The 27,176-nt window shown below is 49.5% G+C and overlaps 9 protein-coding genes and 1 non-coding gene across 10 annotated transcripts; 7 read left to right on the forward strand and 3 right to left on the reverse strand.

The window, feature by feature from the left end:
- Window positions 1–277: 277 nt before the first annotated feature.
- FVEG_09697 (hypothetical protein) lies at window positions 278–4,755 on the forward strand. The gene has a single exon (XM_018898751.1). The coding sequence runs from the start codon at window positions 1,282–1,284 to the stop codon at window positions 4,318–4,320; it is 3,039 nt and encodes a 1,012-aa protein (XP_018756685.1). The 5' UTR covers window positions 278–1,281; the 3' UTR covers window positions 4,321–4,755.
- A 505-nt stretch (window positions 4,756–5,260) lies between these two features.
- On the forward strand, window positions 5,261–6,774 carry FVEG_09696 (glutamyl aminopeptidase; the record flags this gene model as incomplete). The annotated part of the gene is made up of 3 exons (XM_018898750.1): window positions 5,261–5,505; window positions 5,840–6,007; window positions 6,060–6,774. 3 exons carry the CDS (start codon window positions 5,261–5,263, stop codon window positions 6,772–6,774), a joined length of 1,128 nt encoding a protein of 375 aa, XP_018756684.1.
- Window positions 6,775–6,852: 78 nt separating this feature from the next.
- On the forward strand, window positions 6,853–8,642 carry FVEG_09695 (glutamyl aminopeptidase; the record flags this gene model as incomplete). The annotated part of the gene is made up of 2 exons (XM_018898749.1): window positions 6,853–7,988; window positions 8,033–8,642. The coding sequence occupies 2 exons, from the start codon at window positions 6,853–6,855 to the stop codon at window positions 8,640–8,642; spliced, it is 1,746 nt and encodes a 581-aa protein (XP_018756683.1).
- Window positions 8,643–9,012: 370 nt separating this feature from the next.
- Window positions 9,013–9,103, forward strand: FVEG_16642. The gene has a single exon. It is a non-coding gene; the product is annotated as a tRNA-Pro (tRNA).
- Window positions 9,104–9,877: 774 nt separating this feature from the next.
- Window positions 9,878–11,632, reverse strand: FVEG_09694 (triacylglycerol lipase; the record flags this gene model as incomplete). Its single annotated transcript, XM_018898748.1, has 1 exon — window positions 9,878–11,632. One exon carries the CDS (start codon window positions 11,630–11,632, stop codon window positions 9,878–9,880), a length of 1,755 nt encoding a protein of 584 aa, XP_018756682.1.
- A 103-nt stretch (window positions 11,633–11,735) lies between these two features.
- On the reverse strand, window positions 11,736–12,486 carry FVEG_16641 (hypothetical protein). The gene has a single exon (XM_018905882.1). It carries the CDS (start codon window positions 12,455–12,457, stop codon window positions 12,143–12,145), a length of 315 nt encoding a protein of 104 aa, XP_018756681.1. The 5' UTR covers window positions 12,458–12,486; the 3' UTR covers window positions 11,736–12,142.
- FVEG_09693 (hypothetical protein) lies at window positions 12,487–15,582 on the reverse strand. The gene is made up of 2 exons (XM_018898747.1): window positions 15,144–15,582; window positions 12,487–15,024 (listed from the first exon to the last, which is right to left on the reverse strand). Exons 1-2 carry the CDS (start codon window positions 15,155–15,157, stop codon window positions 13,605–13,607), a joined length of 1,434 nt encoding a protein of 477 aa, XP_018756680.1. The 5' UTR covers window positions 15,158–15,582; the 3' UTR covers window positions 12,487–13,604.
- A 248-nt stretch (window positions 15,583–15,830) lies between these two features.
- Window positions 15,831–17,148, forward strand: FVEG_09692 (tRNA (adenine-N(1)-)-methyltransferase non-catalytic subunit). The gene is made up of 3 exons (XM_018898746.1): window positions 15,831–16,037; window positions 16,154–16,549; window positions 16,618–17,148. The coding sequence occupies exons 1-3, from the start codon at window positions 16,032–16,034 to the stop codon at window positions 16,792–16,794; spliced, it is 579 nt and encodes a 192-aa protein (XP_018756679.1). The 5' UTR covers window positions 15,831–16,031; the 3' UTR covers window positions 16,795–17,148.
- Window positions 17,149–22,015: 4,867 nt separating this feature from the next.
- On the forward strand, window positions 22,016–22,640 carry FVEG_09691 (hypothetical protein; the record flags this gene model as incomplete). Its single annotated transcript, XM_018898745.1, has 2 exons — window positions 22,016–22,235; window positions 22,321–22,640. The coding sequence occupies 2 exons, from the start codon at window positions 22,016–22,018 to the stop codon at window positions 22,638–22,640; spliced, it is 540 nt and encodes a 179-aa protein (XP_018756678.1).
- A 613-nt stretch (window positions 22,641–23,253) lies between these two features.
- FVEG_09690 (hypothetical protein) lies at window positions 23,254–24,670 on the forward strand (the record flags this gene model as incomplete). The annotated part of the gene is made up of 4 exons (XM_018898744.1): window positions 23,254–23,492; window positions 23,793–23,918; window positions 24,039–24,138; window positions 24,248–24,670. 4 exons carry the CDS (start codon window positions 23,254–23,256, stop codon window positions 24,449–24,451), a joined length of 669 nt encoding a protein of 222 aa, XP_018756677.1. The 3' UTR covers window positions 24,452–24,670.
- Window positions 24,671–27,176: the final 2,506 nt, after the last annotated feature.

The raw sequence follows: 27,176 nt of genomic DNA on the forward strand, positions 1-27,176 counted from the left end.
GTATGAGACGAGACGAGACGGGCATGACCGGGCTGGCCAGCCTGGGGGGCTTCGGTACAGCGGGAAAGGGCCTCGTTTCAGTAATCGTCGACTAAGAGTTAGTGACAGTAGAGAGAGGAAACGGATAAGGTTAGTAGGTGATTTGCAGAATTGATGTGATTGATAATCGTGGAGACATGGTTCTGGTGGGTTCTTTGGAATGGATTAGAGCTCATCTTATAAGCTGACCTAACGAGGCTCGACTCGCTATTGTGGACTCGCTATAAGCCAGTGGGCGAGTCCACTGGAGTTTAGTGGCCCAACCCCAGGCTCTCCAGCCCAGGGACCTTGACACATGCCCTGTCCAATGTCCATTGTCCACTGTCCACGAAGCCGGGGCGTCAAAGTTTCACAATGTTCCAAGGAAAAAAAGGGTTCTCCCTCAAGTCACAACAAACAACAGAAGGAAAAAGGAAAAAGGAAAGAAAAACGTCCATGCTCTTGGTACTCGAAACTGGAACCTTCCCTCCTCCTTGTCAACCCCCCACTTCCCCTTCCCTCCCCTCCCACTCTGTACATATCCCTTTAAGGTAGTCGCGGCGCATGCATCCATCTCATCGTCCTTGAAACGGGTGCCTTCCCTATCGTTGTCGCAAGCAGTGGAAAGAGCGGCACTTGGAAGCCACCAACTGCATATGCAACTGCAGCTGCAACAACGGGAAAGTGCGAGTCCAACGATAAGGAATCACACTTCATTGGTCTGACTCCCCCGCCATCACCTGGCACATACTGAAGAGGTTGTCTTCTACTGTTTTCCCTCCTCCAACCTCACTCACTTCCATTCTTTTCTCTTTCCATCTTATCTTTATTCACATAGCCTGACGCTTCTATAAGCTTTTAATAAACGGCTTTGTGCAATACGTATACTTTGCCTTCCGCATTCCCCTCGTTTCTACCCTTCTGCGCCTTTATTATACGCATTCATCACGGCTTGTTGCGCAGTCTCTCATTTCAACCCTTCACCCATTCTTTGGTGGGCTCGTTTAGCGGATTTGAGACCTCCCCGTTTTAGCCTTTCGCTGCTGATTCAGAGCCACCCACGGATCCCACTGCGCCACCAGACGAAACACTCCTAGCCTCTCGACTCTACTTTACGCTTTCAGCACCCAGCCTGACCTCAAACCGGCCTCCCCCGTTTGGGCGTCGACAAGACGAATATCCCGCCCTGGGACTGACTTTACTTTGCTTTTACCATTAATTTATTCTTTGGTAACCTCACAACACAATCATTCAGCGGTGGTCATGTCACATCTGCCATCAGCCGCCGACACGATGCGCCGCCTCTCCCACGACCTCGCGGAGCCTAAGCGCAATATCGAAGAGTCCAACGGTGCGCCCTCGGACCATGAAATGGAAGATACACTCGATCTCTCCATGCCTCCTCCCGACGAGGAAGACGATGTCCTAGATGACGACCCGAGAATTTATACACCACCTCCCCACATTGCCGCTCGCTTCTATCGCCCGACGCAGGCTCGTCGCAGAGATTCGGCTGCCTCGTCGCGCCGCAACTCAATCTCGTCTGCTCACTCGCGATGCTCTTCTATTCAACCATCAAGCCACCGTGGAGGTGAACAGAGTAAGCATGTTGCACAACATCTTCGCCGCGCCTCTTTTCTTGAGGACCGCAGGGCGCGACTTGCCGATCGAGCGGCGCATGCCGAAAAGGTTCGCCTTCGAGCGGCCCTGGCTAAAGCGACCCATCGAGATACTTCACTGTCGGAGGAGCGAGCCATAGCGGCACAGCAGGCCAGGGAGCGCAATTTGGCAGAGATTGTCGCCAATTGTGCGGATGAGGTCAAGAAGGCAAAGCAGGTTGCCGAATTTATGAAAGAAAAGCGAGAGCAGGATATTTCTCGGCTGAAGGCTCAGATCGAGGAGCGCATGGCTGAGGCAGAAAGACGAAGGGAAGAATTACGAACAAAAAATGCGTCTAAGCGGAGTCGTGGGCAGAGTATCATGGCAAGAAAGCCCACAGACCCCATGCCCGATGTCGAGCAAGAGAGACGCAAGCCCACGGAAGATGAGGCCGCAAGGAGCATCCAATGGTGGTGGCGTGGCTGCCTCCGAAAGAGAGCCATCTCCGAGTTCAACAATCTCGGCTTGACCGTGGATGGCATTAGAGATACACACTTCGATACTGTCGTTGAGCTCCTGGCTCAAGAGCGGGTTCTTGTCATTACGGCACAGCTGCTTAGACTTTGTGGTCTTGAGGAGGGTGAAACTGGTTCGGTTGGCGAGATGACAGCCGTTCGCACGTTTCTCAGTGCCTTCTTGATCCTTGGCCACCCTAATCAAGTTCTCAGCAACAAGAACGACAATGGCGATGAAGACGTTGCGGATGCTCTCACTTCTCACCGATTGCCTTCTACCGACCTTGCCAATCCTCAGTTACAAGACTTGGTAGGCAAGGCGCGAGACTTGCTTATTTCTTTTGAGAACACCCTCTCTCGCTTGACGTCCGCCAACAAATACACCATGCCACCTGCACTCAAGAAGAAACTTCCTGAGGCGTATGCCACTTTCTACAATGCTTTCATCGCTTGGAAATCTCGCGACTCTAATGCATTGATTGAGGTCATGCTTATGCAGTTTGTCGAACTTGACGCAATCTATCATACCGTTAAGGACACAACTGACGATGCTGCCACAGCTCTTTACAAGAAGAGCATCCAAGACAACCAGTTGATGCTCATTGTTAGGATCAAGAAATTAGCAGGTGCAGAAAAGGGCAAAAACATGATCTTCAACGCGGTTGCCGAAGCTCGCAAAAGTCGACTTGCCAAGAAGAAGACTGGAGACACAAAGCCCCGTGTGGCTGAGAACGCACCCGGAGAAGCATCTGAGACAGCCAAAAGTCTGGTCTCACCCGAGTCTCAAACGCTGACTCCTCCTGCAACACCAGCCAGCAAAGCTCAGGAGAAGGCTCCTGCGCCCAAGACCGGCCTCAATGGCCTGTTACCTAATAACAGGATTGTGGTGCATGAGCTGGCCATCAATAAGGAATATCAGCTCTCGCCTGACGAATACCGCGAACAGCAGTCGGAACGTTCGAAGTTTATATATACGAAGATGCGGACCACTATGACAGATGACGACAGTGGCATCAATTTCCAGGTTTTCGCTCTTATCGCGAGCTACATCAAGGAAAGGCTCCAGCGCCTGCTCAAGCCGGGTAACTCCATGTATAACCTCATCGGTGAAATTCTGGACCCCGAGATGGCAGAGCGGCAATTCGCCCTCGGCAACTTTTCATATGAGAAATTCTTCACTGCGATGTCGTCACTTCTACCCAAACTATGTGCCCCTTTTCGCGATGAAGAGGTTCAGGACTTGATCCAGAACAAACTGGCAGACGGCGACATCATCGATCGAGTTGAGGCCCTCAACGGGTTCATTGATGTGATGCTCTGCGACTACATCAACTATCTTTTGCGAAGTGCTGCACCTCAGCTTATCCAATCCGCGGCGCCATATGAAGCCAAGAGGTTCGCCGAGGATATTGAGAAAGGTCAGCTTGGCCTCGCAGCAGCCGAGGCGACCTGGAAGACTTCCCGAGCAAAGGTTCTTGCAGAAGTTCAGAAGAGGGACCCAGAAGGAATCAACCATCCGAGGTCGCGACCGAATGCTGGAAAGTTCTATGCGCAGATGCTCGTGGACATCTTTACCAGGATCTCTCCCCCACCCATCGAGGAGATTCCAGAGATGCTTCGTCTGGATTACAACCGCATCGGCCAAGTCTCTACCACTATTCAGCGGGTTATCACCGCTGGTGCTGTTCTGCTGCAGTGCAAGAACCTCTTGAAGCGAGACGTGCGGTCTTCATGGAAGATGGAAGCGACTCGCATCATGGCTGTTCTCGAGGCTGGTCATCCTCTCCAAGCTACCGTGGACGGCGTCATGGCTGCCCTTGAATCTGGACGGTCCATGCCGACGGCGACCAAGAGCCACCTCCGCGCTCTTGTTACCAAGGTTCTGACTGCCAGTCAAGACATGGCACAGACTGGAAACGAGCCTAGAGAACCTGTCCTGCGACTTTTGCTCACCCGTCTTCGCAGCAATATCCTTGCCCGCCTCACTGCAGGATCAGCCAGCGAGAAGGTCAAGGCAGCCAACACGGCTGGCGAGAAGCTAGCCGGTCTCGGACTTTCTGAGTTCGTTGATCGAGTTAGAGAGATTTCGAACTTACTGGAGAAGATTGGAACGGTTGACAGGGCAGCCCATGGGCCTTGGTGGGATGCCGTGGCAACAAAGGTTGAGCAAGACGAGATGTCGGCATAGACGTAATGGGTTTGATTGTTTTGATAGGGATTATGCATGATGGGCAATAAGGATGCATGGGATTTGGAGGCTAGCATTTGATCTTTTCAATCAGGCAGGAATGGGTTTGCTTTTACTGGGAAGCGCTTTTGAACTTGGGTTGCATGGCGTACTGGTATGGATAGCCAATATGGCTTACTTGGTGGGATTGGATCAAGCTTGCCCCTTCAAAGAAGTGTGGCAGTGTTGATGGGCAGCTCATGGGATCGGCAAATTGACTTTTGGCTGGAATAATGGATAGAATGTCATTTTAACTGAGCGCTAGAAGCGTATACTTTATCTTATTTTTGAAATGAATCGTGAGAAAGCAACAGCAAGCATTGCGACTATAACTTGGGTATGATCATGTCTAAGCGATGAGAGTATTTACCTAAAGATTGACTAAGAAAGCATAAAATAAAAGTCCTCAGGATACTTCATTCTAAGGTCATCCTAAGTTATATCAAGTCACAATTACCATTAGTCCTATCCCATTTTGCTTCATATCTGAAACTTATACAGCTACTGTTTGATATAAACTTGAGTGATATCTGTATTAATAGTCGACCCGATGTCATTGTGGTTCTAAAATCGAGTTACCCTGTCTCATGATGTACAGTGTAAATGAAAGTCATGACATAATACACACGGCTCGGCCATTTCGCTTGTCGCCGGCAATGCGGCATACCAAACGGCCCTGAGTCTTAGGTTGACCCGAAAATTTCGACACAGCATCGACACTCTCTTAATAACTGATACGATACTGGGGGCAGCTACGCTACAAAAGTGCCGTCAATGGGGGCTCTCAGCTGCTAAAAGAGGATATCATTGGCATCCCATAAGAGTTTCACCCATCAAACGACCTGCCCAATTGCGACGGCGCACGCATCACTCCTGAAAAGGGTGAAGGATCCGGGCCAAAATGTCGTCCTCCAAGGGCCTTTTGCGACATCTGCCTCTGCCTCTACGTCTGTGGAGCAATTGTAGCCCACTATCGGTGATTACACGGCAGACGGCAACGTCTGTATCTGCTTCTGTTTCTCAAGGAATTGGAATTGGCAACTGTGGTATCTTTTCGAGAGGTCTTGCTTCACTTGTAAATGGTCAAGTGAAGCCGTTGAATAGTCGCCGTGATAATGGACGGCCTATGCCAATCGGTATCCGGAGGTACGTTATCCCTTCCATTATAAACTTGCCGCCTCCTCCGTTGGAGATAGAGAGGGAGGGGCAGCTGGGATCTTAACGGAAACCGGCCCACACCCCACCAACCGCGGGGTCCCTCCTACACGGACGGCAACGCATCATCACGCTCTTGTTTGCTCTGCCTACTCTACGTTAGCTAGTCCATTGCCCTTTTGTCAAGCTATATCTTGCCGCCTGTTCCACTCTCACACCATCTGTCTTGTGCAATTTCTTCTCTATTCTCATTATACCCCCATTGTTCTTGTCGAGACTCGCTAAGCTACAGCTCAGAGCTTTAGCTTGCTAACACAACAAACAGTCTTGTCCCCAAGATCTCTGATCGAGCTTGCTCCGCCCACGCCAGACTCGCCCGCAACGAAACAATGACTGACCGCGATGTTCTCCCTGACAATGTCAAGCCCAAGCACTATGATCTCTCCTTGAGGGATCTCGAGTTCACCAACTGGACTTACAAGGGAACCGTTACGTACGTCACGCCTCTACCCCTCATCGTGAAGCTAGCTCTAACAGCTCTACAGTATCGACTCGGAAATCACAAAGCCTACCAAGGAAATCATCGTCAACACTCTCGAACTCAAGCTCTCTCACGCCAAGGTCTCTGCCGACTCGAAGACATTCGAATCAACAAAATTCGACTATGACTCCAAGGCTCAGCGCTCTACCATCACCTTTGACGAGGAGATCCCCGTCGCTTCCAAGGCTTCCCTGATCATCGAGTTCGAGGGTATCATCAACAACGAAATGGCTGGTTTCTACCGCAGCAAGTACAAGCCTGCCGAGACTCCTTCTGCTTCGGTTCCTAGCGATGGTGAATGGCACTACATGTTCAGCACACAGTTCGAGGCTTGTGATGCTCGCCGAGCGTTCCCTTGCTTCGACGAGCCCAACCTCAAGGCCACTTTTGATTTCGACATTGAGATTCCTTCCGACCAGGTTGCTCTGAGCAACATGCCCGTCAAGGAGACTCGACCTTCCAAGGATGGCTGGAACATTGTATCATTCGAGACCTCTCCTGTCATGAGCACTTACCTGCTGGCCTGGGCTGTTGGTGACTTTGAGTACATCGAGGCTTTCACCGACCGCAAGTACGACGGCAAACAGATCCCTGTCCGTGTCTACACCACCCGTGGTCTCAAGGAGCAGGGTCAGTGGGCTCTCGAGCACGCTCCCAAGATCATGACTTCTTCTCCGAGATCTTCGACATCGACTACCCTCTGCCCAAGTCCGATTTGATTGCTGTTCACGAGTTCACCCACGGCGCCATGGAGAACTGGGGTCTCGTCACCTACCGCACTACTCAGGTTCTCTACGATGAGAAGACCTCTGATCCCCGATTCAAGAACGCCGTCGCCTACGTCGTCGCTCACGAGCTTGCTCACCAGTGGTTCGGCAACCCTTGTCACCATGGACTGGTGGGATGAGCTCTGGCTCAACGAGGGTTTCGCTACCTGGGTCGGTTGGCACGCTGTTGACCACCTGCACCCTGACTGGCAAGTCTGGGCTCAGTTCGTCAACGAGGGTATGGAGGCTGCTTTCCGTCTCGATGGTATCCGTGCCAGTCACCCTATCCACGTTCCTGTCCGAGATGCTCTTGATGTCAACCAGATTTTCGACTCCATCAGCTACCTCAAGGGTTGCTCTGCCATCCGCATGCTTGCCAACCACCTCGGTGTCGAGACTTTCCTCAAGGGTGTTTCTAACTACCTGAAGGCTCACGCTTATGGAAACGCTAAGACTACTGCTCTCTGGAACGCCCTTGGTGAGGCCTCTGGCAAGAACGTCACTGAGCTTATGAACCCTTGGATCTCCAAGATCGGTCACCCCGTTCTTACTGTTGCTGAGGAGCCTGGTCAGATCTCTGTCAAGCAGTCTCGATTCCTGTCTACCGGAGACGTTAAGCCCGAGGATGACACCACCACCTGGTGGGTTCCCCTCGGTCTTGAGGGCAAGAAGGACCACGCCGGTATCGCCTCTCTGTCTCTCACCACCAAGGAGGACACCATCCGTGACGTCGACGACCACTTTTACAAGCTTAACAGCGGTGCCACTGGTTTCTACCGTGTCAACTACCCCCCTGAGCGCCTCGCCAAGCTTAGCAATCAGCTAGACAAGCTCAGCACCGAGGACAAAATCTCTATCATTGGTTCCACCGCCGACCTTGCCTTTGCCGGCAACGGCACCACCCCTGCTCTGCTGACCTTCCTCGAGGGATTCGGCAAGGAGAGCCACACTCTGGTCTGGCGCCAGGTTCTTGACTCCATTGGTGGTGTCAAGTCCGTTTTCGGAGAGGACGAGTCTATCAAGAAGGCTCTGGATAAGTTCACACTGAAGCTCATTGACCAGAAGGTCAAGGAGGTTGGCTGGGAGTTCCCTGAGGGCGAGGACTACCTCACCGGTATCTTGCGAAAGGAGATCATTGGTGTTGCTGTTGCCTGCGGCCACCCTGCGTAAGTTGCTTGTATCCGTTACTTGACTGGACTAACATGAGTAGTGTCACCGAGGAGGCTCTGAAGCGATTCAACACTTGGGTTGAGAACCCCGAGGCTGGCTCTATCCCCGCTCCTCTCCGTACCGCTATCTGGCGCGCTGCCATGATGAAGGAGCCTGCCCGTACTGTTGAGATTCTCAAGAAGGAGTGGTTCAACACCAAGTCTATCGACGGCAAGCTTCTCTCCCTCAGCGTTCTCGGCACCGTCAAGGATGCTGAGCTCCTCACCAAGGAGGTCATTCCCTTCAACTTCAACGAGTCTCCTCCCTCCAACGCCGTCCCTGCCGGAGACATGCACGTTCTCGGTGGCTCTGTCGCTAGCAACGTCATTGGCCGTCCTTTGCAATGGAAGTTCATGCAGGACAACTGGGATGCTGTCATCACCAAGCTTGGCAACCCTGTTGTCGTCGACCGATACATGAAGCTCAGTCTGGGCAGCTTCACCAACGTGTCTGCTGTCGATGAGATCGAGAAGTTCATGGCCGACAAGGATACCAGCAGCTTCAACCGAACTCTGGAGACTGTCAAGGATAAGATCCGTGGACGTGCTGCGTACCGCGAGCGTGACTCTGAGAAGCTCAAGGAGTGGCTCAGCGCTCATGGATATGCTTGACTGTGTAAACTCTGATGTTGGAAGCATGTCTGTAATAAAAGTTAAATACCATTGAAATATACCGACTGTTGAGGTTCTTCAGTTTGCTCGAAGGCTGCATTGACGTTTGGAACCGTCGACAGCTTCTGTTAGAATCCGAAATCGATACTGACATAACTGAAACGGCATGGTATCTCGGCTAAGTTCAAAGATACAGATTCAACAGCTTCTGCTCACAGTTCCCCAACCTGATATCGGATATCTTGATCATTATCGCAACGGCTCTGGTGCTTTGGCATAACTCGTGCTAAGTTATCATCGGAGACAATATAGTATCAAACTCGGAACTCAACCTCAACGATTCCACAACAGGTACTTTGGAACCTTGGTCGGTCTGGTGGTCTAGTGGTATGATTCTCGCTTAGGGAAAACCCTACAGCACAGCTTGCGAGAGGTCCCGGGTTCAATCCCCGGCCAGACCCTTCCTTTTGCATTTTCAGTCAATCTGACTGGAAAGTGTTTCTTTTTAGCATTGGTAACGAACGGGGTTTCCGTTCACTGTATATAGAATGTTGCGTTGATCGGAATATGGTTCCTTCTGAGGCGTCTTTCTAAAGATGTTCGTGTTGACCGCGATTTCTTTTCAAGTTTTACTTTTGAGTCAATAGCAAGGAAATGCTTCATAACATATGCATCCTCTGGATAGAGGCCGAAATTCCCGTCAGAGAAAATTCAAGATCAATTCCAGGATAGCGAATGCTAGTCATTGAGACTCAGATGGCATGCCAACGAATATCTTCAGCTGTTGAGGTACCAGTAAATGAGTGACTGGCAGGACATAGTGACTCGACAGGTAATGAAGACCGTAAGACAGACAAGAGGAGATCAGTAGATATGAGAAAGACAATGACTCAAGGTTTCATGTTGATGAGCGATAGCTGAGCCAAGAAAAGGGATCCCTGGTGCTAGAATTGGTGATTTCAGAGATCATGAAAATGGCAAAGCTTTAGAGCACAACTTGATTGGAGCATGCCATTGATGGGCTAAATAAGGAGGTACCAGGATTTTCCATCTCTGAGCAGACTTAAAGATGACAGGCAGGGCCCTCCACACATCAGAGGCACAAGTGAGGATAGACTTGGATGGTGTACACTCCTCAACCCTGGGTAGTCTTGCGGGGTGTACGGAGTGATATGCGAGCATTCTCATCCTGAACAAGCAAAAACATGTGCATTAATTCATAACTATATCCTAGATTATACCTTCAAAATATCCACATTGTTCGAAATCCAATCATATTGCGCCGTCCTGAAGTTATCGTCAATGATACTGTTCTTATTCGCCGTCTCAAACCACATAAGCTTCTTACTTCCCTTCCACTCTGGCCAATTCGCATACTTAGTAACACCCTTGTTAGGATCCAGGTTATACAAAAAGTTGAAATAATACGTCCTGATACTGCGCATAGCGTTATTCGGCCAGAGACCATAAAAGACTTGTAGCAGATCAGAACCGTGCATCGTTCCCAGAATAGGTGTGCCGTAGTTGTAGCTCGCGAGGTACGACCATGCTGGGACATCGGGGTTCTGCTCGGCTGCTGCCTGGAGAAAGATTCGACGGGTCAGGGAGAAGACCAAGTCGCCGAAGATGGCGGCGCGGCGCTTGAACATGGGGAAGACTTCGTTGAGGAGGGATGTTCGGAAGGGACTTCCTGCGCTGAGGGCGGTGGGATAAGTGTTCACCAGAGCGGTTAGTTGCTCCTTGGTGGCCTTTTGGAAGTAGAGTTGCTGGAGGTAGTCGACGAATTTGGCTGTGGTTGTCAAGTTTGGCTGGAAGAGAGCAAAGAGAGTGCCTTCGTCTTCCTGGTTGCCGTTGATCATGGGGACAGCGTGGTAACGACCTGATTCGATGAGTGCTTCTGGACTATCTGGAAGAACAGTGCCGTCTGGGCGAGGGAGATATGATAGAGCGAGGGAGTTGTAGGACAAGAGTCCGGGAACAGAGTTCGCTGCGTTCAAGAACTTGTCGTAGCTCAGACTACGAAGACAAGCGAGGGTATCAGACGATCCAGAGCATCCGCCCGATTGCACAACTGCATCGTAGATAGCCTGTGCCTTGTCGCTATCCACAGGTTCCGCGGGGGCAACACTACCAGAGTTCATGATGGCGCCGCGGAAAAGGGGCTTGCCTTTGTAATCGGCATCGCCACCATAGAGAACCATCTGGTCGAGCACTGAGATGGCACCAGCGGATTCGCCCCAGATAGTGACCTTGTCAGGATCACCACCGAAGGAAGCAATGTTATCAGCTACCCACTGAAGACCCATGCGCTGGTCAAGAAGACCCAAGTTCGAACTTCCATCCTTCTTGATCTCAGCACCTGGCATGAATCCGAAGCCGGCGACGCGGTAGTTGACAGCAACGTAGATAAATGGTTGGTCCTGATCAATGGCAGTGCCTAGAAGACTGGTTCCGTCGTACATAGCGCTTGAACCAAGTTCAAAGCCACCGCCAAAGATCCAGAATAATACAGGGAGTTTATCACCAGCCTTGGTACCAGCCGGTCGTTGAACAGTCATGGTGAGACAATCCTCCTGACCAGTGATGGGAGTAAGGAAGGGAATAGCCAAAAAGTCTGAGAGAAACTTGGAGATGACATCTTGAGCACCAGTCGAGATGAACATCTGAGGACATGACGGGCCAACAAGTCCTGAAGCATCAAAGTTGCCTAGAGGCTTGGATAGTTTCTTTGGCGGTTTAAGTCGTAAAGAACCAGTCGGTGGATCCGCAAAGGGAATTCCTCTAAAGGAATCGACCTTTCCAGAACTTGAGCCGATGACAGTTCCAGAGGGAACAGCGACTGTGACTTTGACAGCTCGTTCTTCAAGAGCTGGCGTGGCTGGCTCAACAGGTTGAAGATCCGGAATTGCATCTGGTGCAGGGAAAGCAGCCGGAACAGCTACCACAGCCGTAAGAAGGCCGAAGCCAGAGACGAGACTTGTAAACTTCATTATGAAGCTCAACTGTAAGACTGAGAGTGTAGGAGTGGTTGGGACAAAAGTCTGAAGTAAACCACCACGGAGAGAGCCGTACACAACAAAGTTAAAGTTCTCTCAAGGGTCAAAGCAACGAGTCAACAGATACTGAATCCCGTTGTCTCATTTGAATTGCTGATCGTGTTTTCACCTGGGAAATGAGCTCAATTTGAACTTCTCAAGCAAACACCGCGGTCGTCCCCATCCCGCTTTGACATATTCCCACAATATATTGAGTTCTCCCTCTTTCTCAACCCCGGTTCGACGTCGACGGTGAACTTGCATCTTTTCCTCAAAGACATGCTCCCAGAAGAGGAAGCCATCGCCGTATTTACAGAAGTATCAGCCCAAAAGAAGTTCCAGCGCCGAGTCCAGTCCCCGCTTCCCCGTGGGGAAATCAGCTGCCAGAGGAATACAAGTCAATGTCTTCCAAGTTTTTCATCTTGTCTGGCTCCACGAGACCGAGGCAGAAAACGCTCGTCCCTGTTAATCCACGTGGAGGGAGAGGGGTTGGGATCGACGATCAGCTGAATGGTTTTTCTGATAGTGTGTTCGCTGTGGTTGGTGGAGAAGTAGAAAAAAAGATGGTGGTCCCGGAGGAACGACAGAATAGATGGTGGGGAAACGATGCCGTAGTTTGATCAAAGACGGCATTGGCATTGGCATTGGCATTGACATTTTGGTGTAAGTCGAGAAGAGTTCATACCCCGGACCCTTGAGATCCATCCTTGTCTGCCGTAGTTTAGGCCCTGGTGACCTCTTCGAGTCCGGGGAATAGAGCAACAAGAATGCGGGGAGCATTACAAATGTCGGTCTGTAACTTAATTAATACGAGTATGTTATTGTTCTTATGAGGGATTAATGTCTCTTTTGAGTAATCCCTTCATTATCTACCATTTCTATCCCGCGTTTAGAACCAATATCCCCCTTGTTCTCACATTCGCATCAAGAACGTCATCGCACATAATCAACCCCAGCCTGTTACCATTGAAACAAATTAAGCGGTAGAAACAAAAAACCTTGTTAATTACCGGGTAAAAGCCCAAACCCAACCCAACTCAGCCTTATCCAGAAACAAGGTACTATAACCAGGCCTGTATTGAAGTGGTAACATTTACGATCAATACCTGGGGATTATTACACCTGAACTAAAAATCGCTGATCTACTCCGTATCACACGCACAACCACTCTCCGATGTTCGAAATAGGAAGCTCTCACGATACCATTCCTAAAAGAACACTAAAGATATGCAGGTGCAAGTTCGGTTCAAGGTATGGAGGAAAACTCAAATATCTCCGCATTCTTGTAAGCAGAGTAAAGAAGATGGTGTAGTCGTGCGGCATCCCGAGGTTCGGATTGAGTCCGTGAGGTTTAAGAGGAATGAATAAACATGTGTTTCTCTCTGACAAGTGGTTCCTTGCGAGTTGGCTTCCAAGTTGAAGGGCTCGTGTCGAGCCTACTAATGGTCAGAAATGCTCTACCCCGCGAACAACCCAAACAGCAACTGAGATCAAAGAGTCAAAGCCAGCTCAAGAAAATGTCGTTGAATTCGTCATCAAACGCAGTCCATCTCGCTAGAAAAGATCAAAAACCACAAGAAAGGCATATGTACATGCCCTTAATCCATCCCTCACTTCAATCCCTCTGAAAAGCTCAATTCAATTCGTAGCCAGTCCCCCAAAAAGCCAAATGCTGTTTGTTTGTTGCTCATACATACCCTGATGTCCTGACCTTGCGCCGTCAACTATCTGATAACCCTGCGCCGTTGCCCATGTCATGCGTGCCTGTGAGGCAGATTTGAGTCTTCATGCAATCCCCAAAGATAGTACAGCCCCAGCCAAAATGTATTGTGTATACCGAATGCGTCCTGTTGCCCTCAAAAATTAAACCGTGGGGGTATATCCATCCCATCTTAGATATCATACATACGCTGCATGTAGCTTGCTTTCACATCACCACGCCCACAGGTGTGCCCTCGTTTAGACAGCGTTTCTTGGAAACGATTGCTGGCTCTTCCTCGGTCTCTTCCTCGTAGCTACTGCTGACGACCTCGGTGAGGACATCTCGCTTGCGCTTCTCGCCAGTTGGTTTCTCAGGATCTTTCTCCCATGTCTCTATCTCATCTGGGTTGAATGTTCCGACAATCTCTTGGCCTAGAGCTTTGCCTAGTCTCTCTCTGAGTCCAAGAATCGGCCAGATAGGAACTCTTGTGTACTCAATCTTGAGACCAGAAACAATAGCGTCGTCATCGTCAGCTGGAGCCTTGAAGGGATCGTGGAACTTCTCCAGGAACTCCTTTGTGATGTGTCCAGTGTAGACAATAAACTCAGACGTATCAATGTCGTGAGTGAGAATCTTCAACTTGATGTCGTGGAAGTTGGGGCTTGGAGGGATGCCCTGTCCTGGTGAAATGCGCGAGTCGCGTCTGCCACTGATAGGTGGGTTAGGGTAGAAGTGCTTCTGCGCCATCCCTAGAAAGACGCCCACAAAATGAGCATCGTGATCGGAATTTGAAGGTACGAGGATGCGGGCTCGCAGTTGCTGGAGGCGAAACACGGGCTCGTTCCATGTTCGTCCAGGTCCAGAAGCGACGCGGAAAAGGTTGTTTCGGACTGAAGCCAATTGAGTCTTGCCGATGTAACAGATCATGGGTAGGTTGGCGGGGCTGTAGTTTGGCGAAGACTGTGTCGAGATGTTGAATGATTCAGCGGGTCGCGTTGAAACTGATTTGAATGAAGAGTATGAAGACTTTGCCTCTTCAGAGGGGTAATTCCACATAAGCTGCGCGCGTACAGCATCACGGTAAACGCGACCGCCAAAGTATAGATGAAGCTCGGGCAGGTACTGCGGCTTGTTGAAAGGTGTAGGCCACAGAGTGTTGAGGACCGACTTGACAGCGTTGGAGGATAGAATAGGATGCAATGGGTCGGGCAGGAGAATCTGCGTGAGCGCGTTGCTAAGGCTGATGATGGTATTCGATGGACTCAAGTGTCCTCGCGATGGTGGCGTGCCTGGGGCCGCTGACGGGTGAGGCGTATCGCATGGCGGCAGTTCCTCCCATCTCGCGCCAAGCAGCTGAGCGTGCAAATCCGTCCAGCAAATAGGTCGCACAAAGAGCGATGTGCCGGCGTGCTGCTGGAAGATGTCGTAGAGCGAGTTCTTTGCGGGCCGGTAGATGCGCTGCGGACGCCTTTTTCGCGGGGCGACAATGGGCGCTTGCGAAGTGCAGGGCGTTGTGTCCAGTGATACACCGTTGGCGTTACCGTTGCGCGACGGTGAAGTTGAAGAGGTAGAAGAGGATTGTGAGGTCGCCATGTCCACCAAACTGCGCAGCTGTCCGATAAAGCTGCCGTTGCCAAAGAAAGAACTGTCGCGAGGAGGGTTGATTAGCGCTGCGTGTAAATGGGTTGTGTTGGGGGGGGGGGGGGGGGGGAAGATATCGTTGATGTCAGAGGGAAAAAGAACAGAAGAATAGCGCAAACTTACTCAAATGCAAGCATCCGATGATTGAATAGTCGATCTGTACTACTCGCCTGTCTTTGAATGACTCTTTCAGCGGTTGTTGGTTGCCTGAAGCCGGACGATTCTCTCCAGTCTTTGTTGTAGAGCGAGCCTTGGGTTCTGCGACGCGCCCTTAACGATTCCCTGTGCCTGTTTATCTCCAGTCTTTTCCAGTGACAAGCTCTCCGCTAGCGTCTGGCACGAGCGTCGCCCTTGTCAAAAAGGATTGACGGGAAAAAGCAAAAAAAGGGGAGATTCTTAGCGTCCAATAGGAAATGAGCAAAAAGAAGAACAAGGCAACTCTTCAGACTCTTTCTTCTTGGATAATGTAAAGATAAAAGAAGGTGGAAGAGGGGAGAGGAGAGAGGGAGGAAATATCGGTGACACTGAATGAATCACACTTAGGGCGTGAAACCAAGGCAAGACCTCTCTTTTTTTTTTTCACTCTTAGGTATGAGTTGTTAGTGGATACGACCTGCATCTGCGCCAGGAAGACTCTGCACGCGGGACGAGGGAAAAAGCGCGTCGCCACCGTGATTCGTCGCGGAGCTAATCGGCGCGAATGAGTAGCGATCTCACGTGAGGAGTCATCCCTGGCGTTAGGCAGCCATAAAGGGAGGCGCACGTGCTGCGCCACATCATCGATCATTTGTGGCCTGATTGACAATCCCCATCGATTAAGGCATCAACTTTGCTTTCTGCTGCCAGCCTTGCCCCACACCAATCGAGTGAGTGAGCTTCGTGAGCTTGATGTAGCCCCGCCGGTGACGAAGCGCAACTCAGCAGCATCAGCCCGTATCTTGCGCCGATTTGTCCATTTCCCTCCCAAACAGCTTTGATATACTGGAATTGGTCTGTTAATTGCTGTTCAAGATGCCGGTATGTGCAAACCAAACACCAATCCTTGCACAAATAACTACAAAAACACTCTGCATCATCTCCTATTGCATCACCGCATCTCACGATATCACCCAAGCTAAACAACACCTCTCTAGGCATACAACTCCGTTTTCAACAATGATCCCAACATCCCCCGCATAATCGGAAACTTCCCTCTCCTCCCTCTCCGTACCAAGACCAGAGGCCCTGCCTACACCCTGCCTAACCCCTCGCCGCCCCTGCCGGCTAACGAGTCTCCCGACCCCGACAGCGAAAGCTACGACATCCTCGACGAGGTCCTCGCCCTCTTCCGCGCCAACACATTCTTCCGAAACTTTGAGATCCAAGGCCCTGCTGACCGTCTGCTTGTGTATGGAATCTGGTTCGTCAGCGATTGTCTGACAAAGATCCGACCCCAGGCTTCTTTGCGCGATGCCCAGAAGGATGTTTTGAACTTGGCGCTTGACCTCAACTTTGCTATTCCTGGAGACCCTGCATGGCCTCTCAACCAGGTGTGTTTTACCAAACTCAAACTCAAACAGCACGACGAATTGGGCGGGTTGCTAATGCTTGAGTGTAGATGTATGAGCCCCCTAGGGACAGACAAGAAGCGGAGCAGCTCAAGCAATATATGTCGCAGGTTCGACAGGAGCTTGCTTCTCGATTACTCGCTAGGGTATACGATGGGGACGAGACTAAGCCTAGCAAGTGGTGGTTGAGCTTTACCAAGAGAAAGTTTATGGGCAAGTCTCTGTAGAGTATTGGCAAGGGGCGAAGAGAAGGCATTTTAGAAGACTAACACCAATTCGAGGAGCTGGCGTCATACAAAATACATTTTCAGTACTTACTTGATCCATGGCTGTCGGCTTCTAGTGCTCTGAGAGTTGGAACACTTGAGATATCCCAGAGACATACACAGGCTTGCCAAACCTAGCATATATTACCATAACTCATCATAACTTCTCACCAATGACCATAACTTACTACCAAGTACCGCAGACGTAGCACCTGTTTACGACTTGAGATCCAAGGCCTTTGTTATTTGGCACTGCTCTGTTGTTGTGCCATTGACAATCAGGGGCGTCATGTTTGTATAGGTCGATTTACCAACATCAATGCTATTGTCCGGTTTCTATGATAACACATGTGATTGTTTAGGCAGCTTATTTACCTCTAGCATCGCTTCAACAATCAATTGTTTAATGACCTCATATTGGGTAAATGGAAAGCAATCAAGGCCTTCATTCTGACTATAAATTCTCCTGACCCCCCCGACCCAAGACAGACTTTCCTTCACAACATAACATCGGACCTTAGATTATATACATATAAACATATACTCAACCATCTCTATACAACTCTCTTCTCTCACATTGAGATTAGAGACAGAGGAGTATGACACCTTTCGCTTCTTCAACATACCCCCCAATGAGCAACTCCCCGCTTAGCACCCCCGTGCTCAGTTGTATCTACTACCGAGGAGACGGTACACTCCTCGAACTCACACCAAGTTCGGTGCCAATCCCCCAGTCAAGAGACTCCGTGACCTTCTCCTGCGGGGACTTAGATTCTCACCCGTCGGATATGAGTCTTCCACTCTCCGCTGCCAGTGATGAAGTGACCCGAAAGGTCACCCCGTAGAACTGGGACGAGGGATTACCACATCACAGACTCCGCTCGGATGCGCCAAGGGTGACACTTCGAATCTTTTCAACGTCGGCGAGTATGCGGGCATCAGCCGCGCTAGACGGCCAGCTTATAAAGAGACCGGTTTAGTTATTAAAGTCCACTTTAACCTTCTGAGAATCAAAAGAATGGTGGCGCAGTCCTTCGAGTCGTTAATCCCGTTTCGATCCAAGTCGGAGGCACCTAAAGCACAAGAAGGCTCAAATTAAAGCTAACAATCCTCCCTACTACCGTAAGTCACTACTATACATCGCGAGACGTTAATAACTTGACTGCTAAATATTTTCCCAGGCAACCCAGATGATCATCTAATCACGGCCATGAGCCAATAAGCAACATCACCACCAGATGGACGAGGGCCTGACCAGCTGAAACTGGCCCTGATCTTTGTTGCAGGGTCATAGCAAACGCATATGGCTATAAGCCACAGATGACTGGATCTAACAACAAGAATACTTGACAAAAGCCCTTCAGCTATCTAAATGGAAGTGCCAGAAAGCATAGTTGATGGAAACTGAGCCTATCATCTACAAAGATCTCCCAAATCTAAGCGGGGAGAGTTGGGCGCAACTAACATTATCACTGCACACCTGAGCATGAGCGACCAGGACCTGGGTTTCCCAGACCTGGAGTCTACCACCATCAAAAGTATCCTGCTGGACAGATTTACGGCCATGATCGAAAAGAAATTGGCTCATGACTTGCAGCCTGTTGGACACCATCATGGGCAGAAATGACAGTCTTTGTTCGTGGTCCTGTTTTCCTTCGAACAAAGCCTGGCCACTAAAGCAGCTGTTCACAACTTCATTTCTCTTTTACTATACTATCGGTGCGTTATAAACAAGTCTCTTCCCCATTCATTGCGAACATTGTACGCTGACTCTTCATCTCAGTGCCTTATGCCAGGGAACCCAGAAGCAACTCAGTTGCTCACGACCGAGGTCTGCGAGACGTAGTTGTCCAGGCGGTTGAGGACAACATTGCTTTGTTGAATGACAAGGCTTTTGAAGCTGTTGACAGCAGCAAATTCGGCAAGGACATGTCCCCGCATACTGGATCATTTCGCAAAAGCTGAGCAGCCAGACGGTATCATTACAGCAACTGAGTCAGATGAACACTGTACAAGAAACTTCCAGTCTTCACCGTGATCAGGATGGCGGGCTGTTGTCATATTTTCATATCATCTGTCTGCTATGGTGAGGCGATTGCAGATGACAAGCTTGACAGTAACATCGTCTTCGAGACTAAGGAGTTCAAACTCGAGAAACACTCTTGTGCTGAGGTGGTGACCTCGCCCAGCTCGCGTCGCTGACACCATCGCCAGCAATTATCCTCGAGGCTCTGACAGTATCGCCAGCAATGCTGACACCAATAGAGGACCAGACCACACCGACACCGATTCTAATATTGCGAGATGATTTTGGGTGTTTCATTCTTACTTCGCAACTATATATCATGCCTTTTCAGAGCTGAGGAACGCAAACATCTTCTGCACCGTAAGTCGACTGTGACATGAAGTCTTATAGTCACTAACCACAAAACAGAAACTCTATCTCTCACGTTCAAGACCATGACACTTCTTCTGCATGCTTCAATGAGGTCAGATCATTTTCTGAAACTATAATTATACACCCATATGACATCGAGTGAAGCCGACCAGAATCATGAAAGTCGGTCGAGATCACGACTCTAGTGGACAGCGACGCGGAACGGGTGTGTGTAGATTCAATCAGGGACTGCAACAACAAATCACGGTGGATTTCAATGGCTTTTTCAAATCCGTGGAATCGGATATGATGTGCCGTGACGGTGCTATTCTTGCTTTGCAAGCCGAGCTCTGGTGAAGACACCCATTAAACGAATTTCCTCCAGTGTTTCCACGTACCACATCCTCTACCTTCAATCTTTTGTGTAAAGATAGTATATAATCAGCATTCCGATCTTACAGGTCCTACAGAGATTCCATTGACATCATGGACTCGCCAAGACTGTTGATGACCCTACTACCTCTGTTCAAACGCAAGACTTGGAAAGCAAGATCAACAAGAAAGGACAGGATAGCACGATATGTTTGATGGCCCTGACCTGAAAAACCGCCCAACTATTCCGGCCACGACATATTCGACAAGCCTGAGAAAGATCATGAATGCTGAATTCCTTGCCACAGCACTTCGAAGATTGCAAGAGTGGCCTCCCCTCTTTCGATCCCTGTTCTTCTTCCAAACTTGTGCCCATCGACGATAAGATCGCGCACATCATCTTTCCAGACATCTCTAAGCCAACAAAACAAACTTCGAGACGCCCAACATGAGTTCCTACTACACCCACTGGCTAGACAAGAACCACATGAAGAGGACGATCAGGTCATCTGATATATATATCGCCACTACTTTCTATATCAAAGATCATCTTATACAAGCACTAGCCGAACGATCAATCAACATCTGCGTTTGCGGCGAAGAGATACGGCTCATCATCCCAGTTGAGCATCGCGATTGCTGTTCGCACGTGCCAAGTTTTACGATCTTGCCGATGCTCTTACACACCCACTACCGTGTACCTTTGGGCCATTTCGATCAGCGTTCACTGTTCAAGATACTAGAGCAGAACACCTTGACGCAAAGCAGAGACCAGATTGAGCGCAAAAATGGAAGAAGGAGTTCTCAGTACATTCTTGCTTACTATTATTATATTATATACTCCATGCTAGGCTTGACGCCTTTTCCCAGCACAATACATGTAAATTGGAGATCTTCCATTACGATGGACGGTTACATCCGGATGATAGAAATGCCACTATCGTTAACTTCAATGCCTGTCCTCGTCCCCGCATCCTTCTTGCGAGTCGAGGAGCTGGAGGCCAAGGTCTAAATCTACAAAGTACTGATGTGCTTATTCGATGTGGACCTTGGTGCAAAGTGTCGTGGAAAGACCAGGCTGAAGAAAGGTCCACCGGATTAGGCCAGCAGAAGACGACATATGTCTTCAACGTTTTCTTTGAGAATTCGACTGTTGACGAATTTCTCACCAAGAAGTGAGACAGGAAGCATATGACCAATACCAGAGTAATGACTGGTATCACGTTCACAGACCACCAATCGTCATATGAAAGGCCAGTTATTGCACAACTCTAAGTTGGGAAGCAAAACGCATTGTTCTCTACCCGTTTGCCTTCTGTATATCTTCAGTTGGCGCCCAAGATATGGAGGATATGCCCAGCTATTCATCGCTCTCATTTGGGACGAGAAGAGCTTTCTGACATGGTCGTCCGGGTTGTGTGGGCGATGCGCGAACTGACGCAAGAACAGTTGATGGGGCCATCACCGACAAGGGCATCCATATGCTAGCGGTCCTGAGCAGCAGTCACGATCAATTCTTCATAAGTTTTCCAGTTGTAATCAAGTCTTCAATGAATACTATTATAGCGTAGTCACTCAAAAGGACTACTCCATGCAGGAACTTAATGACTGCTGGAATGGAACCCGTGCGCAGGTTCAGCTATCTGAACTTTTCAAACAGCAATATCTACACCAAATGCTGAGCAGGGCGAATTGAACCCTTAAGCCCATCGACCAAGTCAAGCGTCTTCCAAACCATCTTGTTCAACACCAGCGATATCCCATCAAGACACTCTTATCATCAGATCAGAGATTTCCTTCCCTCTCTCACCATTCACCTTCCGCAAAGAAGAGAGCATGTCTCCTTGCAGCCTACTTATCATCGACACATAGTTCTCTGTAGCCACCCGTCAACCATGGGAAGTCGCAATGATTGGGTATTTATCCAGAAACACTCAGCTGAACGCACTCATGAAATTTGACTGGTATATTCCAAAAATATAATATACAAAGGCTTGAATCGCCACTATATCCCTGGAGTCGCCAATGACGGTCTCAGGGAGGGGGAGACTCGCCTTGAGATGGTTGAGAATGAGAGAGGGCGGTTTGTTAAATGGATTACAGGTCCTGTCTTATCCTGCTGAGTACTTTGCGGACAAACTGAACACAGAAGTTGAGTCGTTCTTTGCTGCCAATGGATCCAACATAATCAGAATATATACACCTGGCACAGTCAAGGACTTCTTTACGATGTCTGGCTACATTGCCACACCACACCACCGCCACCTCCCCACCCCTCTGTCCCCTGATCTGTATATCACAGTCCTCGACTCCGATCTGTACGCACATATTATATATCATATCAAACAGAGTCAACACCTGAACCGATCTGAAAGTGAGTTTTCGGACAGTGACTTTGACCCCTGCTGTTCTCAAGAGGCATTCATTCAGTGAATGGAGGTCCGTGAGGCCGAGATTGGGGATCCCTCGTCGGTTGAGCAGATCTTGGCCACCGGGAAGATGGTCCGCGATATGCTTTCTCGTGTTCGTGGCGCTGTCAGCATCGAGGACGGCAATAACTTGAACGTCGCTGAGGGGGCTGAACAGTTCAACAGCCACAGCAATCGCCAAAACCCCTCCCATCCTCATGATGGCCGACGCCGAGAAGCCGAGAGTAGACTGTATGTTCTATCGTTCCCTTGACTGCTGGTACATGCTATCTATGTGATGGTGTTGCTAACCTGCCTGCCTTACCTCAGCTGCCAACGTCCGCAAGATCATCGACTTCAAGCCGACTCCCCGACATGGCAGACAGATACTCCTTGTCGAGGCCAATAGTGGCGGGAGAGGCTATATCCTCCAGGCCGAGTTTCAGTTATCCTCGCATGGTCAGGCGCTGGTTCCTGGCTTCTGGGATTGCTTCGCTACGCCCAAACAATCCAAACCCTCTCCAAGCGGACCAGACTCAACAGCATCTACATCAACGCTGAACTTGATGATCCACATGGCCATCTCTGAGATCAACTTTGGCATGCTAATCTCCCGTCCACGACAATGCCATGATCTTACAGCTTATTAGTTCGCTCAACTCGTTTATGTGTAAGGGGTGTATCCGATCATAATAACCCAGACGAACTGGAATGATGAGCACCTGACTGTGAGGTCTATATACTCTCTATACGAAGGGGTGATCCATGCAGACCTCCTGATCTAAGAAACTTCGCATATAACCGTAAGTTATTACTAGATGCCACTAGGGGTTGATGATATGTCAGCTAACAAATTGTCAGGCCACCAATGGACACGAATCAAGGTCGATGGACTCTGAGAACACCATCTACGCTACTCCTACCACCAGACGCACTCTCCGAGACGGTAAATTCACGAAACCTAGCCGTGAACGGGCCCAATCAGTTTGGGTTGACTAGGACAAATTATAATTTCATATATATATATATATGGACCACCTGACTGCCTATAAGGAAAGCTTTGTACCATCAACATGTTCCACCTGGTAAATCCAGAGAAACTACTGAGGAGATTCTTCCCTTTTATTCCCGGTTCATGATCTACAGAGGTAAAGGGACTAGTTCCCAAGCTTGGAGCCCGCATCGGCCCTCGTGCGAACCTCCGTCGACTCGCAAGGTCATGGCAATCGTGCCCATCTCCCAAAGTCCTTTGCAAAATCCTCCATGGCGGTCTTCAAAGTCCACAACCACTTGCGCCCTGAACGAATGCTGGAGGCCATCCGAGTGGTCATACCGTCCGTGAAGAAGGTGAACACGGCGAGAAATACGAGGAGCCCGGCGCCTCAGTCGGAGGTTGCGCCTCCTCGGGTTGAGATTGACCAGTATTTTGAGCCCGAATGGACGGGCTTCAGTGATCACGACAACCGTCAAGTCTGCTGCCTGGCGGGAAGAGACAGTGATTGGTCCGCCGTCCTCAGGAGAACGAGTAACTTTAGGATGCCGTGATAACTCTAATCGCAGACTTACGCCCACTCACTCTATCTAATTTACTCAGACACTCCTTACACAATACGCAGACTATCGACATTATACCAAGCATAGGTCGACACAAGATAGCCTCCATAAAGGAGGGCTGCTCGGAAGTTCGAAGACTGCGGGTAAACTTCAAGACGCCCATCAACGACTTTACCGGAAGAGCTACCCATACGAGACATCATGGTCGTCTCTTTACAACAAGGCTAGACATATAAACTACCTTTCAGCAATTGGCGAGCACCCATCTTTGCTTCTCAAAAGAGTGCTGATGAACTATACCGCGAGAATGGCCCGAGGACCGCGGGTCCAGCTCAACACCAACGCCTTGTGGCACCTCACCCGCTCAACGGGAGGTATGCGGACCTATAGACAATTTCTCCGGATATATCTATAAATCTTACCATTGCCGCAAGATTCTGTTTGCAACGGCATTCGCAATTAAGATACAATTAGATATTTTCCATTTGCTGCAGGACGACCTCTTTCGAAGCTCCTTACAAGTTCAGACTGGGTTCGGACAACTACCACAACCTGGATATGACGTCTCCCATTGTCCGCACGACGCAGCTTCCGGTGAATCGCAACTTCAAGTCTCTCGTGTAAGACCGGGTATACCGCATCACGGGCGAAAACAAATATGTATAGATTGGAGACGAAAGGATAGTTATAGATCCTTTACTAGCGGGACTCGTACGACGTTTTCCTCAACGCCCGGAACTGCAAGAAGCTGTCCCACAATATAGCGGCCGAGGGCAACATCAATCCGGCGATCGCGGGCCAGTACCGGATCATATGCGCCTATGAGCTTATACGCGCCATGATGGGCCCTGAGTCCAACCAGTACGCACGCCTCTGCATCGTATGGTATCTTATGGACTCTAACTGAGCCCGAGATGAAGGGTTCTTCTATTCCACACTCACCAACTTTCTTTTCCGCAACACTGAAGATAATCCTTAATCACGCTGGAGACTATCAGAGACATTGCCGCGCGTTGATGGAGTTCGAGTTGCTCAAATACCTTGCAAATAAGCATCACAAGGTTAATCATCCTAAAATCTTAGAAAAGGTCATAAAGCATAAAATCGAACCTGACTCTGAAGACCCATATCAATACATCTGCGGCTACCACCACGAGGATTGGTTCTGAGTCCATGTCGTCATGTTCTGACTCCTACAGCACCGCCGGGAGGATGAGAACATCTCCAGCAAAGATACCACTCGCCCAATAAAGAAGTGACCAGGCTACATCACCTCTACCGTCAAAGACTACCTTTTGAAACCAGCTTCCACGCCACCCAAAAGCATGTGCTATCATCGTTTCGATATCCAGACACACCACGGACTCCTCTTCAGTATATGAATTGCCCATGAATCTTTTACTATCGAATGCCAGGCTTTTGGAAAACCTCCAATGGAGTCTGTTTCTAAACCTCTCAACTTTTCCTTCAATACCCAAATGGGATAGGATGGGGAGGTAAAGCCTTGTCGCCTATAGCAAGTAACGACAGAATGGAACAACCCAGAGCTACGCCAAAAACCCACGATCTTGGTGTGTGGTCACACTATGAGGCATAAAAAGCTGATTGGAAAGCAAAGTTTCGTTATACGATGTATATATAGTCAGCATAGTCTAGGCATTGACCATGCCTTCGACTCGAGAAACAGGCCAGACAACAGATGAGAGAGTCAGGAGAGGTCTCGAGGCTAACCATAAGGCATTCAGGGTCACACCGCGCACCATTGGAGCAAGGCACTGCTGTTCGTGCTGATTGTGATCCATTGAATCCACGACCTGTCCCATGTGGCGCTGCTCTCCAGGAAAGCGTGCCTGCTGCGTAAAGCAACATCTGACTGGACATCAAGTGATGTTCGTAATAGAGAAGCTCTAGCAAAGCATCTACTCCAATGGTTCAAGAGCCTAGAGCACATGTCTGTAACGGACATCATCGATGCCAAAGACTTTCTCAATCTCTTCCATACCTATACTTCAGATGAGACATGGGAACATTAATACGATGGCCCTATCTTTAGACGCTGACAACACTCGCACTCTCCCTCTCGGCCATTTTAGAGATCCAAAAGACGGGAAGGGAGCTTATGTGACAGGCAGGTCATGAGGCTCCAATGCATTCGCAATTGAAAAGTGCCAACCACAGACCTGAACGACCTTCGAACTTGGAGGATCGCCCCAGCATCATAATTAGTCCTCATCAGATTGAAAGTATAATCGCTACGCTCCGCAGCAGGGTCAAATACACCCACAAGGCATGGGAAACATGCCCGAGCAAGTTAGAGCAACTCCAAAAACAAGCTGGGGTCAACGGCACCAGCTGAACAGCCACGTAGTATCGCAGCGCCTAAGGTTACCTGACGAAACCAAATATACCATCCATTCTGCCCCTATCGCTCAGAAGTCATCTATCTTGAATATCCTCATCGACAGACAATTCAAGGGCACCTTAGGATAGCACATCGAATGGACCTCTACGAAACCATCTTCCGGTGCTCGAGGCTATAACAAAGAGGCGAACTCCATAACATGAACGAGACATGGCGCCGCAGTCCCAAAACCGACCGAGATATAGGTTCCCTATACTGCCATCACTTTTGTTCTTCCTTAATGCCGAACACGGCAGACGCAGAATATATTTGAACACAGCCACGAGATGAATATCCAAAAGCAAATCCACACAGTTCCACTCTCAAAAAGAGTATATGAAAGGACCTCCAAGACCACCGCTCTTAGTCACAGGTCAATCATTGATGAAGATGCGAAACTTATCACGGTTGAAGTCACCGGGCTTGGGAAGCCTCTTGACACAACATCGAGCTCTCAATATACGATCCTTTAGCATATAGCGTATTCTAAAACACGGAATTCTATATAAACCAGGAATTGAGTTGGACATCTTGAGTGTCAACAAACCTCAAGCAAACTCGAGGTTGAACCCACAGAAAGGCCATTTTCCACAGGATAGAGAGGTCTTACTTGACTGGAGAGCCCAAGACTCCCTGAAGCCAGGAAGACCGAGCCCCTGTGTAATCAACAGGAGGCTGTAGGCGCTTCTATCTATCGTTCCTAGAGTCGCATGGCTTGCCGCAGAGAATCAGCTATGTAACAACGCTCAAGTACGAATGTCTAAGAAACAACCTGATGCCAATACACTTCGGGCGCGACACTGGAAGAAAGAGATGAACAACATGGTCTCTGAACTGGACATCTCTGAGGAACTCCAAGGTATAACAACCTGCGGCCAGAGTTAGCAGAGCCATTTACAAGCGCTGGCCTCTGTGGAGAGAATTTATGGTTGACTATCCTGGAGACGTGTAATGATGGCTTTGAGCGTATGGCTGAGCGTCTCGTTGACCTGCCTGAGGTGACTAAGGTCTGCAGCCACTTCGTTCGACATCTGAGCCTCGTTATCATCGATAGAGGAGGTGGAGCACAGAAAGGACGACATTATACGAACGCTCGTCACGAGAGAAGGGATCAGGTACGCGAACTCCCTCTACTCAACCCCGGATGGGATCGCGCCAGATATCAACAAGGACAAGGGCACCTAGGGTTAGGGTTAGCATCCCCTACGAGATCAAGGTACAGCGCATAGGC

Source organism: Fusarium verticillioides, chromosome 1 (genome assembly GCF_000149555.1).
Source record: "Fusarium verticillioides 7600 chromosome 1, whole genome shotgun sequence".
In the NCBI taxonomy this organism is placed as follows: Eukaryota; Fungi; Ascomycota; class Sordariomycetes; order Hypocreales; family Nectriaceae; genus Fusarium; species Fusarium verticillioides.

Excerpts from the sequence above, each read along its gene's own strand:
- FVEG_09697 (XM_018898751.1), top strand. The coding sequence starts at position 1,282 with ATGTCACATCTGCCATCAGCCGCCGACACGATGCGCCGCCTCTCCCAC.
- FVEG_16641 (XM_018905882.1), bottom strand. The coding sequence starts at position 12,457 with ATGCTCCCCGCATTCTTGTTGCTCTATTCCCCGGACTCGAAGAGGTCA.
- FVEG_09692 (XM_018898746.1), top strand. Across the intron at positions 16,550-16,617 it reads CTGCATGGCCTCTCAACCAG|ATGTATGAGCCCCCTAGGGA; the intron begins GTGTGTTTTACC and ends GCTTGAGTGTAG.